Consider the following 19,010-nt stretch of genomic DNA (forward strand, 5'->3'; position numbering starts at 1 on the left):
TATAAAATACAACTAGTTTTTGGGCCCGTTCGTTGAACAGATTTAATTTTGTGAAAATTTGAGAAAAATATGATGTATAGTTTTAAAATCTTATTATGCTTGTAATTTATAAAATATAAAGAGGAGATGAAGAAAGAATGCAAAAGGTCACACTAATAATGAATATGAATAATGTATTATTATAGATGATGAAGAAAGATAGAATAGAAGGTTTACTAAAATAAATTAATTTGTTTTAAGGGACAATTTTAATAGATGACACATGGCATATAAAAAAGCTTGTTTTAAATATTTAAGTATAGTTATAGATAGGATCATAAATCATATGTTAAGATGAAATGTCTATAATAGTCTATCTCTGTAATCTTGTGTTGTTTTAATGTCTTTTTTTTTTCCTATTATCTTTTCATTTGTTGGGATCAAATATAATTTATATGGATCTTTAAATTTTACAACTTGTTTGAATACAATGTCAAATTGTAGCAATCCTCAATGATTAGATCATTATCTATAGAAAACGTATCATAAACTTTTCAGATTCACTACACATCAAAATACCTTAATTTTTTAAAATTATTTTCAAACAAAGACCTAAATGATTGTTTAAGAAATTAAATGAGGATATTTTATGTTTGTCTGGGATATTGCTTAGACCATAAACATAACAATTAAGCACAACATTTTTATTTTTATATTATAAACTTGAGATTCATTTTATTTTGGAGGATAAAAAATTAATCATTAGAATCACATATTAATTAAGAGGATGAACGGTTGGCCCATTTATTGATTCATATCTACTACTAGTCTATAAAAACGATAACCCAAATGCCACATGTCACCACCACCTTAATTCCTTTTGACACATGTCACCACCTAATCTACTCCTCTTGTCACTTACCTTATTATTATTATTATTATTATTATTATTATTATTATTATCCTCCTACTATTAAGACTATCATTGATTGAAGCCTTCTCACTTCCCCTACTTAAACTCCTACAAGCAACTCTTCAATTTCTCTTGCTTCATCTTCTTCAATTTCTCTTGCTTCATCTTCTTATTACTCCGTAAATTTTATTTACAATTTAATCAAGCAAAGAATATATATGTGTGTACAATACATCTATTGTTTTTACAGCAAGATAGATTCCTCCACATTCACTTCTTTGTTTGGGAAACTTAATTTGGGACGGAGGGAGTCATTGTTTTTAATGGGTTCTTTTTTTTATATTTGGGTTGAAGTCTTTTTTATTCTCTCTCCTTTTTGTGATATTGTTTGTGGTATCTAAACTATGTACAACGCTTTTGATAAGTTCCTTAATGACTTGGTGTTACATAAAATATTGCACGTACCCTATCATAGTGCAACGCCTAGCTAGCTCAATTAATCATTCTAACTTTTAGTGCTTGCAAGAAAACATATAAAGTTAATTGTTGTGCATATTGAATTGTTTTACAAATGATGGATTACACACATGAAAAGCCACAAGATCAATAAATTATGATCCAAAAATTGTATACAAAGTTGATAGTTAATAGGTCACAATATCATGTTAATTATTTTATTAATGTTATCCCTTTGCATATTATTTCTAAAGTGCCCATGCATAAAACGGGCCAAAAATTAGTAAAAATTTTTAATTGTTAATGTTCTATTCATTTGATAAAACAATTGGCCGGGTCTACTCAAATTCAATACAACAACAACTTCAATATATAATCCGACTCCGACCCTACAAGAAGTCGGATTTTTTCTTCTAACTCCGAGATCCGAGACTCCGACTCCGATCCGAGTTTCAAACCCGACATCCGACTCCGATTCGACCCGAGTCTGATTTTTTTTTAAAAAAAAATAATAATAATAAAAAAAATACCCCTTTTTTCCCATCTATTACTACTACTACTACTACTACTACTACTATTATTGATCATAATACCATATTTAAATATTTAAAAATTAAAAAAAAATACTACATTTTCATGAATACATGAACTACAAAAAAAGTCCAAAGTAATCATAATTTGTTTAAATATTTTATTTTTTATAAATATTCACTTATATCTGAATTATCTCTATATATCGGAAAATATAGCTTCTAATTAGTTATGATAAGCTCTAATAAGATTTTGACTAATATGATAAAATTGTTGTTAAGAATCTTAACAACAAAGATCGCATGTTTCATTATTAATTACAAATTTTTTCTAATGCGACTAGATAATGTTATCGTAACTCCTAAGTCTAAAAGTTTAGTGTATCAGCTAAACAAACTTTGATATATTATTGTCAAACATTAATACAATCGTGTTTAGGAACTTCTTTTGTTCATTGCATAATTCTTGTATTTACTTACATTTACACACTACTTTTTCCATCTTTTTAGCTGATACATTAAATATCGTCTCAAAATTGATATTGACCGGACCCAAATTGAAACAATTATTGATAGGTTCGAACCACAACTGTTTGGATCTAGCCATAACAATTCTAATTAACTGAACTTGCACCCTTAACTAAATGCTAATGAAAAGTAAACATATGAATTAGGAGTATTTTAGCATAATTAAAAAAACTTAGACTAAAACATCTTGCCTTTAAATTAATTCGCAAATGATAGGAATACATATAATTAAGTGAATATCTAAAACAATATAAAGAGGTGGATGAAATGGTAAGCACTTGACCTTTTAATACCAAAAGGTCATAAGTTCAAAATCTATAAGAAACATTAGACTAAATAGATAAAGTCGGAGTCGGATTACGGGTCGGAGTATTCGGAGTCGGAGTAAACATCCGGCGGAGTAGGATCGAATTACTCGGATTTTTTGTTGGACCCTACTCCGACTCAGATTTTTTAAACGGAGTCGGATTAATTTTTTCTCGGACTCGAATGGATTTTTTCCCTCGGATCGGGGCGGACCAGGGTCGGATCCGGCCTGGATTGCCATCCTTACAAAGAAGGGAGTAGATTGGAGATTCAGTGAGGAGGTAAAAGAAAGGAGGGAAATGGGGAAACAATATGCGTTGTCGAGGAAGGAGGGACAGGTGTAGGAAGGAGGGAAAGAGAGTAATGACAAAGCTGTAACTAACAATAACTGCAAGGGCATTTTCGGTACAACAGTGTAGTTTTCGTCTGCAGTAAAACCCCCATTCTCACTTTTATAAGGTTTAGATTAATATCTACAATTACATGGAAAACACCTAATTGGAAACAGAGCTTTGCTCAATGGCATTACCGTAAATAATCAGAAAACTTTATTACCACACTACCCCTGAAAGAAAAATGAAAAGACGACATTACCCCTAAAGTTATAATATATTATCTCAAAATAGGATGAGTTTTGCTACTATAGCAAAGCTCAGTTTCCAATTGGGGCGGTCTCCAATTACATAGCTCCAAAAATTATAATGATTGAAATTAAATAATGTACTTAATTAGATGATCAAACAAGACCACACACGACTTTTTTTTTTTCTTTTTTGCATAACAAAAGTTATTGAAAAAATTCCCTCTACTTGTGAATAGTGAAAAAAACACAAATGTCTATAATTTGTAGGAACGGAGGGAGTAGTCGTTTCTGTGAAAAATATTGACGCACAAAACTGATTTCTCCATTAGTTAAGTTATTAGGCCACAAATAAGCAAATACAATTTTATTAATTATCTCCTAATAAAAGATAAATTTACACAAAATAAATATTAATTAAATCTAAAACCTTTCAAGGGAAAGGTAAAAATCTATATATAGGCAAAAATAGTAATATTAATTAATGACTACTAAATGTGCATCACCCTGCAATTATTTTCGCCTTTTCTTGTCCGTCTTCTTTTGCTGTTTCAGACCTGCAAGTATAAACCAACCAGAGTTCCATAAATCTTACGTACGAGTACATCCCATGAGAGTAAGTATCGTCCTATAGCTGGGGTTGGAATTGGTGGTCCATCTCAGGTTTTTTAATATTTTTTATTTTCAATTAAATAATAAGAAAAGAAAATGGAAAAAGGTGGATGGCATTGAACAGTAAAAAAAACGCAGCAATGGTATAAGGTGAATAGCATAAGCAATGGTGTCCATTTTTTAGATGGAAAAGGTGAAAGACATAAGCTAACAATGGTGTCCATTTTATGGTATATGGTGTTCGGGTTAATATAAATGGTTATAACCTTACGGTTATCAGCATTTTCCAACAACAGTTTAATACTTCTTGGAAGTTACATATTAAAATGGACGATATCCATGACATTCTGACTGCCTTTGATTCGGCTGATTCCCAGCATATATTCCGTGAGGGAAAAACATTGCTGATTATATAGCTTCCTTAGGTCACTTCGTTTTGATGTGACAGTAAATTGTACTTGCATAAACACAAGGAGAAAAGAACGAGATAAAAAGAAAAGAAAATGACAAGGAGGCATACGTTTTTTGGCCTCTTTTCGTTTTCTTCTCAACTTCTCCATGTCTCGGTGCTTCTCTGCGAGATCATTGATATTCATATTCAGGCATGCCTGCTGCACAGGAGAATGGAGATATTGGCGTGAAAGATGTTTAGATGGCAGATTGATTAAATCATTGGGAAACAAACATATAGCCCCCGTTGTAGGTTTTACAAGTAGGTAACAGCCTAACATACAGCAAAGCAATTCTAAGGTGAAGAAAATGCATCTTTGATTGACACATCACAATCAAAGAGCACAACCAGCAAGCATTCAACAATTACAGCTTAAAATATTAACACATAATTATGATGGCTCAAAATTCAAACCTTTTGATCAATATATACTGATTTAAATCACCGAATACTATACCAGCTAAAAGCTAAACTGGTAAAGTATTCACGATATAGTAATCAGGATGCATTTATCCTACATAGTAAATGTGTATAGTATAAAATATGTTACCTCATCTTGTCTGAAATGTTTTTGTATAAGCAGTAATGAAAATAACACAAGAAAATACATACATGGGTAATGAAGATGCATTACATAGGACCATCCTTGTAAGATATTAGAAATCCTAGCCTAATCTCAACAAAAGAATACTATAACCTTTGTTATTGTGCCCATGAGATCTAAGTCGTTGCTACTAATAACAAACATACTTCAGAGTCAAAAAAATATGTGTATGAGTGTGTGGGCCCACAACTGCTTACACTGTAGAGGGTCTCAACTCAACTCAACAACTACTCTGAGATCTATTACAATTTAAATAAAAAGCAGGATAATGCTGCTGATTTCAGTGCATGCCAGTCATATGATATACTCCTGGAGCACATTTATTTATTAAATCTACATATCTAAGGACATGAGTGAGGCACACTGATGTTTGATCAAACAAGAAGTGCAAAAAAATGAATCTGAAAATCAGCTCATTACCTCAGGACCAGCCCTCCGATTCCGAAGTGCCTGGAGAGGCTCTACACAAACCTGACCAATCATAACTAAATTCCTTTTGTTATCTTTTAGACTTCTGTCGTTGCTCCCTTTCTGCTGAGCTATCTCTTCTAGTTGATGCTGCAGCATAGGGGAAACACCAGCCTGCACAATAGCAATTAAAGTGTAAATCAGTGACGAAACAAAATTGCAAACAGATACACAGAAACCTTGGATCAAAAACTCGATGTTCCTTGCTACAGTTTAAGCCGTGCTTCCTCAGGTCTTTTTATTTGAACCTTTGTATTTTCACACTAGCCAAGACAAAATTCCGACCATCAATATCTTTAGTTATATATTTGTAAGGATTTTACAAATGAAATATAGAGGAAATATGCCTTGTGATGAATCAAATAAGATCCACATGACTATTTTTTCTTAAAAATCATCATAGACGATTAAAGTGTGAACTATGAATATTTGGAAAAGTCAAACTGTTGCAATTACAAATGAACGGAGGATTACAAGCAAGGATTAGAATATATAAGTAGACTCGATTAAGAGAATGATCATAATCTATGATGCTTCATAGATTCAAAGAATTTATTCAGTCAATATAAACAGGATTGGGGCAGATCCAGAGGTGATTATTGATGTTGTAGCCTCAGATTTTTGTGGACTGAATGAATAATGAATATTCCCCTCCGGAAAAGAAAAAAAAAACACACACACACACATACACACATAAACAGGATATGAAAAGTAAAAAAAATTAGGCAGACCACACAGCAAGAATTGTAGTATTCATATTCAACATCATTCTCATGCAATGCAGCAAAAAAACAAAGCAAAGAAAAGCTGGATATGTTATTACCCCAGCCAAGAAGCGATGCGAAAAGGACTTTGGCTGCAGTGGACGTGATAGCAGCACGTTGAGCTCCTGAATGTTTATGACATGTCTCAGCTTATAGTTAAGAGGGGAAAATCAAAGAAAATTAACTACATACAGTGCATTGCTGAGTGATTTGGACCTCAAAGTGAAGGGCTTCCAACATTATTGGCGACAATTGAATATTTTACCTCTTACAAATATTACCAAATGTTGCCAATAATGTGTGACAGAGGTAGTAATTATACAGATACAAAAAAAATAGAAGGCTGCTACCTGCTGGAGTTTCTTCAACTGCATTACGGTAGATTTCTTTTGCCTGCATTTGTCAACTCTTTCTTCTTCACTGTCATTTTCTTCCATATCTAGTCCTATTGACTCAGCATTGCGTTTGATCCAGCTGTCCTTTACTTTTTCCTACAACAGATAATCTATAGATGAGAGTCCGTATATAATAAGAGTAAATAGAGATCGTCATTTAAAAGAGAAAAGCACAAAGGGCAAAAAAAGATCAAGAAAGAGGAAAGCAACACAGAAGTAGCAATTATCCACAGTTGAGCTATTGAGCGACTGAAAAGGGTTCAACACAAAATTTAGAACACATATTTCCAAATCAAATACGTAGTACTAAACTTGGTGATGCTTAGGATCAACAAAATGGTCCTTACATTTCACAAAAACAAGCACAACAACAAAGTATTGAATTCTGACTCTAAGCTTAAACTGGCACAATCTGACTTCCAAAATTTGCAGATATATGGCTCTAGCTCGCTTAGTCTTCTAATTTCATTGTTTCACTAGAAAACAACATAAGCACTCATTTCCTCTTTGAAAAGCATACACAAACCACAGGTATCCGAACCTTCCCTTTGAATTGGAAACATACACATTAAGATGACTAAAATCCATTGTTCAACAAAACCATTCATCTACGGAGCCCATGCCCTTATTTCATAAATCTCCCATGTACACAAGGAATTTTAACTAAATACATTCATCCAAAGTATAATGGTCAAACAAGTGAAAGCATATCACTAACAGATAGAAAATATACCTTTGAGTCTTTCAATGAAATCTTAATTATTTGACGTGCAAGAGATAACCGCTTCCTAACTTCTGGCATGTAAGAGTCATCAATAGGAAAACGCTGAAGAGTATCCTGCATTTATAACAAAGCATCGGTAAGCAAACTTGGTCTAAATACCATAAGTCTATTTTCAAAAACTCTTGTCTATCCTCTGGTCATTGAAGCAGCCCCACCAATCATTTACAAAGTATGCTAAACATATATACACCACACAAAGCTTCAGTGGGTACACTTGATGACAAGAAGCTAGTTTAATGTGTTTAATACACTAGTTTGGTACCAAATTCATTGACAGCATAACTTGATCTTGTAGATCTAATCCTCTCTTATCATCTATTCTCTTCTCTCTTGATCAATTAATGTCAATTTTGTTGTGCTAGTCTTTTCATTTCAATATTCCTTTAAAGAGGCTTCTAAGGTTCTACCTCCAACCCCAAAGGTGACTTCACCAGACCTTCGATCTAAAAGATTAGCACCATCCACCTCTCTCTCTCTCTCTCTCTCTCATCACAAGCCTTTGCTCATGTACCTCCAAATTGACTAATCAAACACCATAGGATAGGCTGATAAGTATATTACCGCATACAGAATTGACCATCATAAACATAGCTAAACAGAAGAGTCCTGTTCATCAATAGAATAAACAGAACTTACATGAAAATGTCATTTAACATATTGTATCCATTCCTCAAAGAAGTGTACATTTACTTTTCATATGATTCCCAGTGTACATCTTGTATTATTAATATCTACTCCCTAAGTAATAGAAAATTTTCAACATATGCTATTTTTGGCTGTAACAATAAAACTTTCACACAATTTTCAATTTTACTATATTTGGTAAAAAAAGTTTCATGAATTTACAGAAATGCCATTGATTTAAGACCTTAAATCAAAGATTAAAAGTCATCAGTTTTTAATGACTTCGACACTGATTAACTTATTAATCACTTCCACCCATCTTCACACCTCTCCCCCCTCGATCCACCATCAGCCCCCCTCCCCTCTCTCCTTCGAACCCACCAACAACATCACCAACCCCGGCCCCGACCCTTGAACCCAACCAACCAACCACACCAACAACCAACCCCAACCACGACCCCTCGAACACAGCCTACCGACCACACCAACCACCCCTCCCCCTCAAGCCACACCAACCCTTCGAAGTTCGAACCCCAAACCTTCAAATCCAACCACTTCGAGCCTTCGAACTACCAACCCTCAACCTTTGAACCACCAATTTGGGTGCCGATTGGCGGTTTTCTCAATGGGTGTGATGGGTTTGCTTGATGGGTGGCAATTTCCTTGGATTTGGTGGTGATGGTGTTGGGGTGAGTGGTGATGGTGTTGGGAGGTGAATGATTATGGTGGGTTTGATTCCACCTCACCCTCTCCTGATCTCCTCTTAATTAAGCCTTAATCTCTACGTTGCAAATTATGCCTGGGGAAGAGAAACCGATACAAATGCTGAAATTTCCTTGTTACGTATAAGACTTGCATAGCTCTAAAAACTATGATAATTAAATATTAATAATTAATAATACTTACTAAGACAAAACAAACAAAACTTCACATGATCAGCAATCTAGCTTGGAGTACCCGTGTACACTGAGCCTCCAGCTTCGTGCCTCTGCGCCTAGGCGCGCGCTTTTAAAACTAAGACACTGACACACGGGTATGAAATCCATATCAGATCCAGGAGATATCCATCGAATGCAACATCAGTGGTGAGATAGTGGTGAGATTTGGTGAGATAGTGGTGAGATTTTGGCCAGAGAAGATCAAGAGATTAGTTGCAAAGATGGGTAAAGTAAAGTCACATGAGGAAAAAAAAGAAGATTAATAGAGTTTAACAGTCATATCTACACTATTTTGTTTTGAGTGGGGTACATCGTACATCTACAAACTAGTTAGTCTAACTTTTGAGTGTGTAAGCTATCACTTGATTTTACTTTCCATTCTATCTTTTCCTTTTATATTTTACTTACCATAGATAAAATTTATTTACAGTGGGGTACATTTTTAGTTTTTCTTCATTCTTTTTTTTTTAATTTTTTATTTAATTTAATTGTTAAGCCCGTTTCTTTTAATTGTTACCATAGAATTAGGAACAAATATATCAGCACAAAGGTGAATGTCGCAGCTATCGACGGCAAGCTAAGTGAAAATCGCTTGAGATTTCAAAAGAGGTAGAGGGAGACCGAAGATGACATGGTTGGAAGGAGTTAGAAAAGATATGAAGAAGTTGGATTTGTAGGAGTATGAGGTCTTAGATCGTAGAGGGTGGCGGAGGAAAATCCAACCACACGCGGAACACTTATGGGACTAAGGTTTTGATTGATTGATTGATTTTGCTCCTTGTTTATATATTGGGCTCCCAACACCTTAGCTACTTAAGCTTAATATAAATCTAAGAGTTAATGATATTATTGATAATAATAATGATAATGATACTATTAGAATAAAAAATCATCTTCTCATATTTAGTTATGTCGTGCCCCACACTCTTGTCCTGGTGTCCAAAACTCAGACAAAGTCCACATGTCTTGATATATAGAATTTGCCACACCATACATTTATCCATGCCAAGTGGAGTCTACATAGATTAAAGAAGATTCTCCTCATTTGTGAATATTAAAAAATATCACACACACACACAATTGCCCACTTCTTTGAGGAATGAAGGGTGTCAAACTTCATTGAAAATTTGTGAATTCCTAAATCAAACCGTTGCTCAATCTACTAGACATAGCTGCCAAACATTATAATACTGAACAGTGTGATCAGTATGATCTATTTAAAAAGTAATTACTTCAGTGACACCATCTTTCTAACTTCATGTGACAACTGCCAAAAATAATCAGATATGACACTCGTGAAATTTATACACTCCACATGTTAAAATTTGCAAAAGAAAAAGGTTGAAGAATTATCAGTGTCCAGGAGCCATTTTTACACATTTTGTTGACTGTTCACACTAAGCTTTCTACTTTTCTTTAGCCTCAAGGGCGACTTTCGATATTCTTTGGAAGTGACCAACTACGATGTATTGTAATATATTCACTTATGCATTCATTGCAAGACCTCCTAAGTTCAATATGCAACATCAGACCTTCCGATATCACAATTAAGCAGTTATAGGAGGAATATCAACATGAAACTGTCAAGATACATGTCAATGCTTCATTTGTTTACATCACAGGAGATAAAGCAGATCATTTCCCATGCAGAGCAAGATCATCCATGATTTGAACCTGACTAGAAAGATATAAATGAAAAATCTGAACATATCAAGGGTTGCAATGAAAGAGTGTATAAGCATTAATGATTCAAAGACTTTATAGGTTGTTGAAAAATATAAAATGAGACTTTAGGAAAAGGTATAGATGACAGTGATGGTTTATGACATGTCTGCTTGCAGAGAACCTAGACAATTCTACTATGGCTAGTCTGCCGACTTTGCCCTAAGAAGATCCTAGATACATCTTGTGTTTGGTACAAACTCATATATTCCATTACAAAACAACTATTAATTCAAGGTGTAATATTTGTAGTTCATACTTCAAAACACAAATATCAAACAGAACATTCTACAATTCTCTGACCACACGGAATGATCACTTTTGGTTAATGTAGCCGATCCCACTTATGGGACTAAGGCTTTGATTGATTGATTGATCGATCGATCTACATGTCTCTGTCAAGTTTCAGTTTTCTCACACATACAAAAATCAAGTAAAATTCATGATTCCAAATAAGGATCATGTAAACAGACAAAGCACATGAGAAGATATGCTTTAAAAGAGCCAAACCTTGCCAAAAGATTTGCACAGAAAGGGAAATTTTGATCTCTCATTTGATGAGACTAGTAATATACTGCATCCATCAGTAGAAGCTCTAGCAGTTCGTCCACTTCTATGGACATAAACCTAAGATAGTAAAATGACCTTACTTAAGTAAACACAAAAGATACATAGTATCCAGTTTAAGCAAGAGAAGAATGTTCCGCTTACTTCTGCTGAACGTGGAAGCTGATAGTGGATAACCATACGAACTCCAGGTAGGTCCAGTCCTCTGGCAGCAACATCACTAGCTACAAGTATTCCATTCTTATTCTTGCGAAAGTTATCAAGTGCCTGTGGAGAAATCAAACCATTTCCACTCTCAATCAAAAGCAACAAAGCCAAAAAACTTAGCAAAGTAGGAGACTGACCTTTAATCGAGCTCGCTGCTGCCTCTCACCATTAAGGACAGAAACACTGATGTCAAGGGTGCTTAAAAGGGCAGCAACATGACGTGAGGCATTATTTTTTGAGCAGAAAACAATTGTCCGGCCTAGGCCATGAACACGCAACATGTAATACAAGTAGGCATCCTTGTCTTCTTCACTACACCTGAAACAGAATACAATTTGGTTTTAGCAAAATCCACGAACATATTCCTCTAGAACAATGTAATTAGATACCAGCACAAAGAGAATTACGCCAAGCCTTATATGAAGAAAAACCAAGTGAACAACAAGCACAAAAACACATCAATCCTTCTTCGAAACCACAACTCAGACTCATACATATGCTTGTACCTAATAGACATCCATCTATTCAAAAGAAGATAGATCTATGAGTGAGTCACAACTTAAAGTTTGGGTTGGAAATGGATTTGGATTATGATACATCATATATGGCAAACATTGCACCACCCAATTCCACCTCTATTCATGGCTTATATTGTGGACAAGAAAAGGTAATACCCCACTGATACTATTTCAAATATAAAAAGTAAATAAAGCTTAAAATTTTCCAAAAGAAAGAAGAAGAAATAAAACCCCTAAATCAGTAAAGCAAAAATTTTTGTATGGGAAATTAACAACATGAGAAATGAGACCTAACCATCAAAGTTACAATCAAAATTCAAAACTGTCTACAAAATTGAGATATATTCTATATAGGAATCTCTACTTGTACTCCACAAAAGCTAGCATGCATTCCCACTTATGACAGTAAAAATTACGAAAGTTACGTTCTCGCAAGTGAGAGTTCAAGAAGATTTTGTGGGGATACAGATAACATTTTCCTGGTGTTATTCTCCTGGCTCATTCTGAACTGTAATTCAAGGATTTTCAGTCACCATTGTGTGAGGTAGGCTTACATAGTTCATCCTAAATTGTTGATGTGTTACATGAATCTTGTTGGATATAAGCATTAATGAACAAGACAAAGTTATTTATTAGAAAGGAAAGAAGAAAAAGTTACATAATCCTAGATAAAGTCATGTAGAATCCATAAATTAAATAAAGCTCATGAACATAGTAATAGATATGCCTAGTATAGATAGATAGATAGATAGATAGATAGATAGATAGATAGATAGATAGATGTGGCTGCACCCAATTCATTTTCATTAAACCCAAGCAAATGAGAAAGACAACATACTCAAGAAAGGACTCCACAAGATTGCTAGTCATTATTGATTCACTGGTCAAATCAAAAATTGCAGCTTCAGGTCTCAATCCTGCTCTTTCTGATAAAGCTTCTAGAGATGACAATCCATACGTTGCTGACTGTTTTAGTTTAACGGTTCCACGTTTTAGCTTTTTACGGAAGTCGGCAGATAATGCAATTGTTGCAGAAAACACTAGAGTTTGACGTTTTTTCCTCTGGAAGCTAGAGACAGTTGTGCAATTCTGCACATCCTGGGAACACTTCTCAATAGCTCCACTATTTGCAGGAAGCATGTCAATTATGAACTGTAACTCATGAAAATGTCCATTCTCAATCATCCGATCTGCTTCATCCAGCACAAAGAAAGACAATGAATGTAACTGCAAATACAGGATCAAATATCCAATCAATTTTCAGCAGTAAAGATAGAAGACTATAGTTTACCTAGTTAATTGGTTTTAGTGGCATGGTAAAATCACATAGTTAACCATCATCATTTTTTGAAAAAAAATAAATACCAACTTTTCAGAGGTAAAAACTTGTAGATAAAATAAAATATTTGTGCTTCCTGCTATAAGTTTCATCAGCACATAGACTTTAAATCATATGAAAAGAAGCTGGTCAAAGAAGTGTGCTGAGGACAGTGAAGTTTCTACTGGAACTGTGATAAGGCCAGAGAGAATTCCCATAAGCAAGACATCAGCGGACCACTTATGTTGAAGCTTCTATGCAAGTAAACGTTAAAAGGCATAAAGCATTAGCGTGTATATTATACAGGAGCTCTAGTAAATTTTATGCCAAAAGCAATCAAAAGCCCTCACATCTATATGTATGATAACTTTCAGGAGGTTCTAGTGTTGTATTATTTTTCATGCATACGACATATGCATGACATACCTCAACAAGGTGTTTCTCTCCTCCTGACATAAGTTCCCACAGCCTACCAGGTGTGCCAACAATAATTTCAGGCCTAGCTTTTAAAAGCCTCTCTTGCTTCTCTGTTGACATCCCACCAACAATAGCAACCACCCGAAATTTGGTAGATTTCGCTGCTGCTTTGAGATGATCAGTAACCTACAAAAAATGCAACAGTAAAAAACATAAAGCTTACAATAAATCTTAAAAAAGAATAGACATAACTGCACAGCAAAATTTATCGCTAGTTTCTATCAAAACACTTGCACAGAAGAACATAACTTTACCCCATAACAATAGAAAATGACCTTTACAAGCATAAAAACCCAAAAGCAACAACTAACTCCTGCCCCTTGAACATTCCAAAATAGATAATTAAATAGATGAATAAACTACGACGAGGATCTTTTTTTCAGTTTAGATACAAAGGAAGATGTGCCAAAGTGAACCAATTCAATCACATATAGGCTCCGTTTGGTAGGGTATAAAATGTTCTCAGATTAAAATGAAGTACCTGTAGGGCAAGTTCCCTTGTAGGGGTTATTATTAAAGCTCGTAACAGGCCTCTTGGTGCGATTATCTCAGCAACATCCAGATCTTCTAGGGTCTGTTTGTTCACCACCTTTTCTTGCTCATCAAGAAGGCGTTGGAAGATGGGCAAACCAAAAGCAAGAGTCTTCCCAGAACCAGTCTCTGCAGCACCAATAACATCCTACAAACCAAACCACGATAAATTAGCATAGAAGCAAGTTCCACATCAACCCCCTAAGACAGACCTCACAAAATAGCATGCACTAACCTTTCCCTGATGAGCAGCGGCAGGAATACAGGCCTTTTGAATTGCTGTTGGCTGCTTAAATCCAAGCTTGTATATTTCTTTCATAAGAAGTGGGTGAAGCCTCAGCTCATGCCAAGCATTGAATTCATCTTCATCCATTAACTCGTCAACGTTGGTCTCGAAAACTAACATCAATCAAGAGAAATAATTAGTGAAAAATCTTTGCCTTTTCTTTTATTTCTTTATTTAGTATTAGTATTTTAACTCAATCAATAAGAAAGCAGCAAAACCTTTTTCAACTCGACACACGTGATAAAACTTTAACAATTCAAAAAATGCATGTATCTCTAATCAATCAACCTAAACAATAACATCGACACACTCTGCTCTCTTCAAACAAAACAAGCATCCACATTCATATTAGAGAAATGCAAGCAAGGACTTTTAATCGCATTAAAACAATACTTTAGTGACGTTAACTTCTAAAGCCAACAATATCAACATTTACATCACTTTAATGCTTCTAGATAAAAAGCAAAGGAACTTAACATAAATAAATGCTAGATTTCATTCACCTTGAGTTGGTACATTTTTCGTCATGTTCTTCTTTTTCTTCTTCTTCTTCTTTTCTTCATCAATCTTAATGTTACCATCATCAACTTTGTCTTCAACTACTCGCTTCCTTTTCTTCAAATTAACTTCTACTTCTTTTCCAGAATCAGGAATCGTCAAATTGTACTGGGACTCGTCAATCTCTTCCAATGACAAAAACCCTACATTATACACTTTCGATTAATTAATTTAATTGGCACAAATGCAAAGCTAGAAAATGCTATTAGTTATTCAACTCCAAAAAGAACTAAAAGTTTTTCAGCAATAAACAAAGAAAACAAAACAAACCTCCTTCAAGGTTGTTAGTAATAGAGAGCGAAGAATTCCATGGAAGGGCATCGAGATTGAGTTCTTCGGATTTAGGTGTTTGCTTGCTAAGTTTTCCCATGGAATGGAATGGAATGCAATCAATGTGAATATTGAAATTTGCAATTGCAGAAGAGCTATATAACCTTTTAGTTTTTGCAGAATGAATGGTAAACCTCCTTCAAGGTCGTCAGTAGAGAGCGAGGAAAGCACTACATATAAAAATCAACACAACAGATCATCTTTATTATATATTGTAATTCTTGTGGACTTAGTGTCCACATGAAATTACAAAAATGCCCTTAAATTTTTATTTTTAAAAAAAAAACCAAAAAGCATAAATAGTTATTATAGTCCTTATCTATACTATGTTAAGTAGTTATTAAAAAAAACACTAAACTAAAACTAAATAATAGTTATTAAAATATATATATATATATATATAAAAACACTACTAACATTATAAATTGAAAGAAAAGCCAAATATTGTACTACATCAACGCAAAACAAAAGATAATCCACATACTACAAGTCTACAAACATTAGTATTATTGAAAGCACTTTCACCACAACTATCTGTATTGGAAGCCATATGTACTGTAAAAAGGGAAAAAAAAAAAAACAAAGAGCATACAAATCAACATATCAGAATAAATGCAACTAAGATAATAAAGAAAAGTAGAAAACAGAATGAAGGCAATAGGGAGTAAAGCAGTAAGGCAGTAAGTCAGATAAATATTGAATAATTATTATCTAACAAAATAATTACAAGAAAATTTCAAGAAAATAATAAACAAAAACAAAACAGATTCAAGAAAATTCAACAAATCTAAGACCTCGTTTGGTTGACACGGGAATTAGTTTACCCTAGAAAGTTGTAATTCATGGGAAATAAATTCCCATGGTAATTTCATGGGAAATAAAATTTATCTGTTTGGTTGACTCTGCTGGAATAAAATTCCAGTGTTCAATTAATTTTTAATCAAGCACAAAACACCCTACCACCAATATACCTCTGCCTTTCTCTTTCTCCTCGGATTCGGGGCGGGTGGGCCATCACCCGAATCCATCTGCCCCACCCGATCCATCCATCACCTGGCTCCAGCTCCACCCGAATCCATCCATCCGTCACCCACGGGTAAAACGGGTGGATCAGATGATAAACGGATGAACTATAAAGGTATATAAAAGTAGAAAATTACATATTAAGTGCTCTCAAGCGCCATCTTGTCATCAAAATATCAACTTAATAATCGAATGATTTAAGCATCAACTTGTTTAAATATGAACATCCAACAATTTAATTAGTACAACCTGTTGGATTAATATTATCAACCTGTCCAAATGCCATTGAAACTGAAGTCTCCAGAATCCACTTCCAAACTTAAATAGGAATAACATATAATCTTTAAGTCTTAATTAACTAAGTTCAGCAAAATAAAATAGCCAACATATGGCAATTTTCAAAACCCAACGTCTTAATAAGTTTAACATCAACAGCATTACAACAATAAACCAAAGGGACATCAGGACAGGGAGGACAGCAGCACTGCAGCAGCGGGCAGCAGCATGGACAACAGCGGGCAGCAACACATGGACAGTAGCAGGCAGCAACACAAAAGCACCCCAAAAGAGTATGAATTAATTTCATAAAAGTAAAAGAAGAATGCCCCATTTCGAGTAATTAATATATAACCCACAAATATATATCAAAAATTAGCGACAAACACGCAGTCAAGATTCAAGCAGACAATAAAATGCCACTACATATCACATTTTCAAATTATTAATGCATTTGCAAAATGCTGAATGTTGGATTTCCAAACTTTCTCACATAAAACCAAAAAAATGCTTGAATTGCATTAAAAATTGACCACAACTAAAACCCAAAAGTAGAACCCAAAACCCCATTACACAATGCTGCGAAATATCCTAATATATGAGGCAAATAAGCATCGGAAAATTAATGAGAAAAAGATGTACCTTAGACAATTGAAGAGTGAAGAAGCAAATAAGGAGATTTTTGGTAGACACAATCAAACCATAAATTCATAATTAATTGTTGATCAACATCTCCAAATAAATTGGTCATCATTTTTTATTATCATCAATGGCAATCAGTCATCAAATCATATATTGATCTAATTTCATCAACCATAAGTCCATAATAACTTCATCACCATCAACTTGAAAACCCATGATCATCACCACAAATAAATCATATAATTTTGTTAAAATCTTACCAATTTTGTATAAAAAACCGAATTTTATTATCTAATCTTTGAATTGCAGGATGAAGGTGAAGGTGCAAATCATCTTGTGTTGATGATGAAGGTGGAAGGTTGTGATGAAGGTGGATGTTGATGATGACGTTGGTGATGGTAACGATGGAGGTGGATAGTGAATGATGGTGATGGTGATGGTGATTAGGGGCAAGGTAGATGATGATGATTAAAGTTAATGTATGTTGTTGTAATATGCCGTGGGTATTTCTACTTCCCAGGAAAAGTAAATTCCTGTGCTCACGGTTAACCAAACAACAGTTCACTTCCCCAATTCACAGGAATTTTGAATTCCAACCAAACTAGACCTAAGTCACCCAACAATCAACAAAATAATTACAAAAAACAGATGAAGAGAGTGAGAGACGTACCTTCTGAAGTGATGAGATAATGAAAGCTCCGGCGAGAAGGAGAGAACGAAGCAAAAAGAGGAGAGAGAAAGTAACCCCTAATTTTTGAATTGGGGCTTTAAGTATGAATCGTGCAACTGAAATTGCTTTGTTATCTTATGTTTTCTGTTTTTCTTAAGTTGGGCCCAAAAAATATGTTAAACACATTTGGGATTAAAATTGCTAAAATTTGACCCAATTTGTTAACCCGACTGAAACCAGACCCATTTTTTTAGGTTTTGAACACAACTTTAAATTCGAAACCCGTTTTAACCCGAACCCACTTAACTCGTAAAATGGCGGGTCAAAATGAGTTGAGTCAGGGTTGACCTGTTGGGTTAAAGGGCTTTTTTAATTATTTATTTATTTTTATAAAAATGATGCAAATGGGTAGTTCAAATCATTACTTATTCAGTTTTCTTTATTTTATTTTTTGTTTAATTGTTCCTTAATTTTATTAAAATCATGATTGACATTATTTGTTGCTTACCAGGTGAAAATATAAGATGCCGAAAAAAAACAGGAAAAAAGTTTGAAATGCCTAAATTTTACAATTATTAGGCAAAATTTCTTTTGAAAAATAATTACGTACAAACCCTTTAGGCTAACCCGAATCCAAAAATATGGGTTAGGGTGCTATAGTTTTCAACTCGTAACCTGAAACCCGACCTAAAATGACCCATAACCCAGAAGACGACCCTCAATAGGGTGTGAGGGTAGCAGATATAACATCCACGGGAGACGGCGCTGGGAGAGGGTTACAGAGCGGGAAACTGCGACGACAGAAGTAACCTTAGGTTTGCTCTTTTGGTAAAGTATTATACGTACACTCAAACGTCTGTTTGTTGTACACGTTTCATGCTTTGCGTTTTGCTTTTCTAACCCTTCTCTATTTTTTCACTTTACTTAATCTTTTGCTATTGGATATGCAAAAT

At 34.4% G+C, this 19,010-nt stretch overlaps 1 protein-coding gene across 4 annotated transcripts; it reads right to left on the reverse strand.

Moving 5' to 3' along the window:
* Nucleotides 1-3,279: 3,279 nt before the first annotated feature.
* Nucleotides 3,280-18,384, reverse strand: LOC130809717 (DEAD-box ATP-dependent RNA helicase 13-like). 4 transcript variants are annotated; one of them, XM_057675492.1, is made up of 16 exons: nt 18,058-18,207; nt 15,387-15,616; nt 15,062-15,259; nt 14,508-14,671; nt 14,223-14,420; nt 13,691-13,867; nt 12,785-13,173; nt 11,566-11,746; nt 11,366-11,488; nt 11,165-11,281; nt 7,320-7,424; nt 6,542-6,682; nt 6,251-6,316; nt 5,380-5,541; nt 4,425-4,512; nt 3,280-3,849 (listed from the first exon to the last, which is right to left on the reverse strand). In XM_057675492.1, exons 2-16 carry the CDS (start codon nt 15,484-15,486, stop codon nt 3,806-3,808), a joined length of 2,253 nt encoding a protein of 750 aa, XP_057531475.1. In that variant the 5' UTR covers nt 15,487-15,616; nt 18,058-18,207; the 3' UTR covers nt 3,280-3,805. The 4 variants fall into 4 exon arrangements, with proteins under 4 accessions (XP_057531475.1, XP_057531472.1, XP_057531473.1 ...); XM_057675489.1 differs by having other exon boundaries at nt 3,282-3,849; nt 4,425-4,515; nt 18,058-18,384; XM_057675490.1 differs by having other exon boundaries at nt 3,282-3,849; nt 4,425-4,515; nt 17,388-18,134.
* Between the last annotated feature and the right edge of the window lie 626 nt (nt 18,385-19,010).

This window comes from Amaranthus tricolor, chromosome 4 (assembly GCF_026212465.1).
Source record: "Amaranthus tricolor cultivar Red isolate AtriRed21 chromosome 4, ASM2621246v1, whole genome shotgun sequence".
Classification (NCBI taxonomy): domain Eukaryota; kingdom Viridiplantae; phylum Streptophyta; class Magnoliopsida; order Caryophyllales; family Amaranthaceae; genus Amaranthus; species Amaranthus tricolor.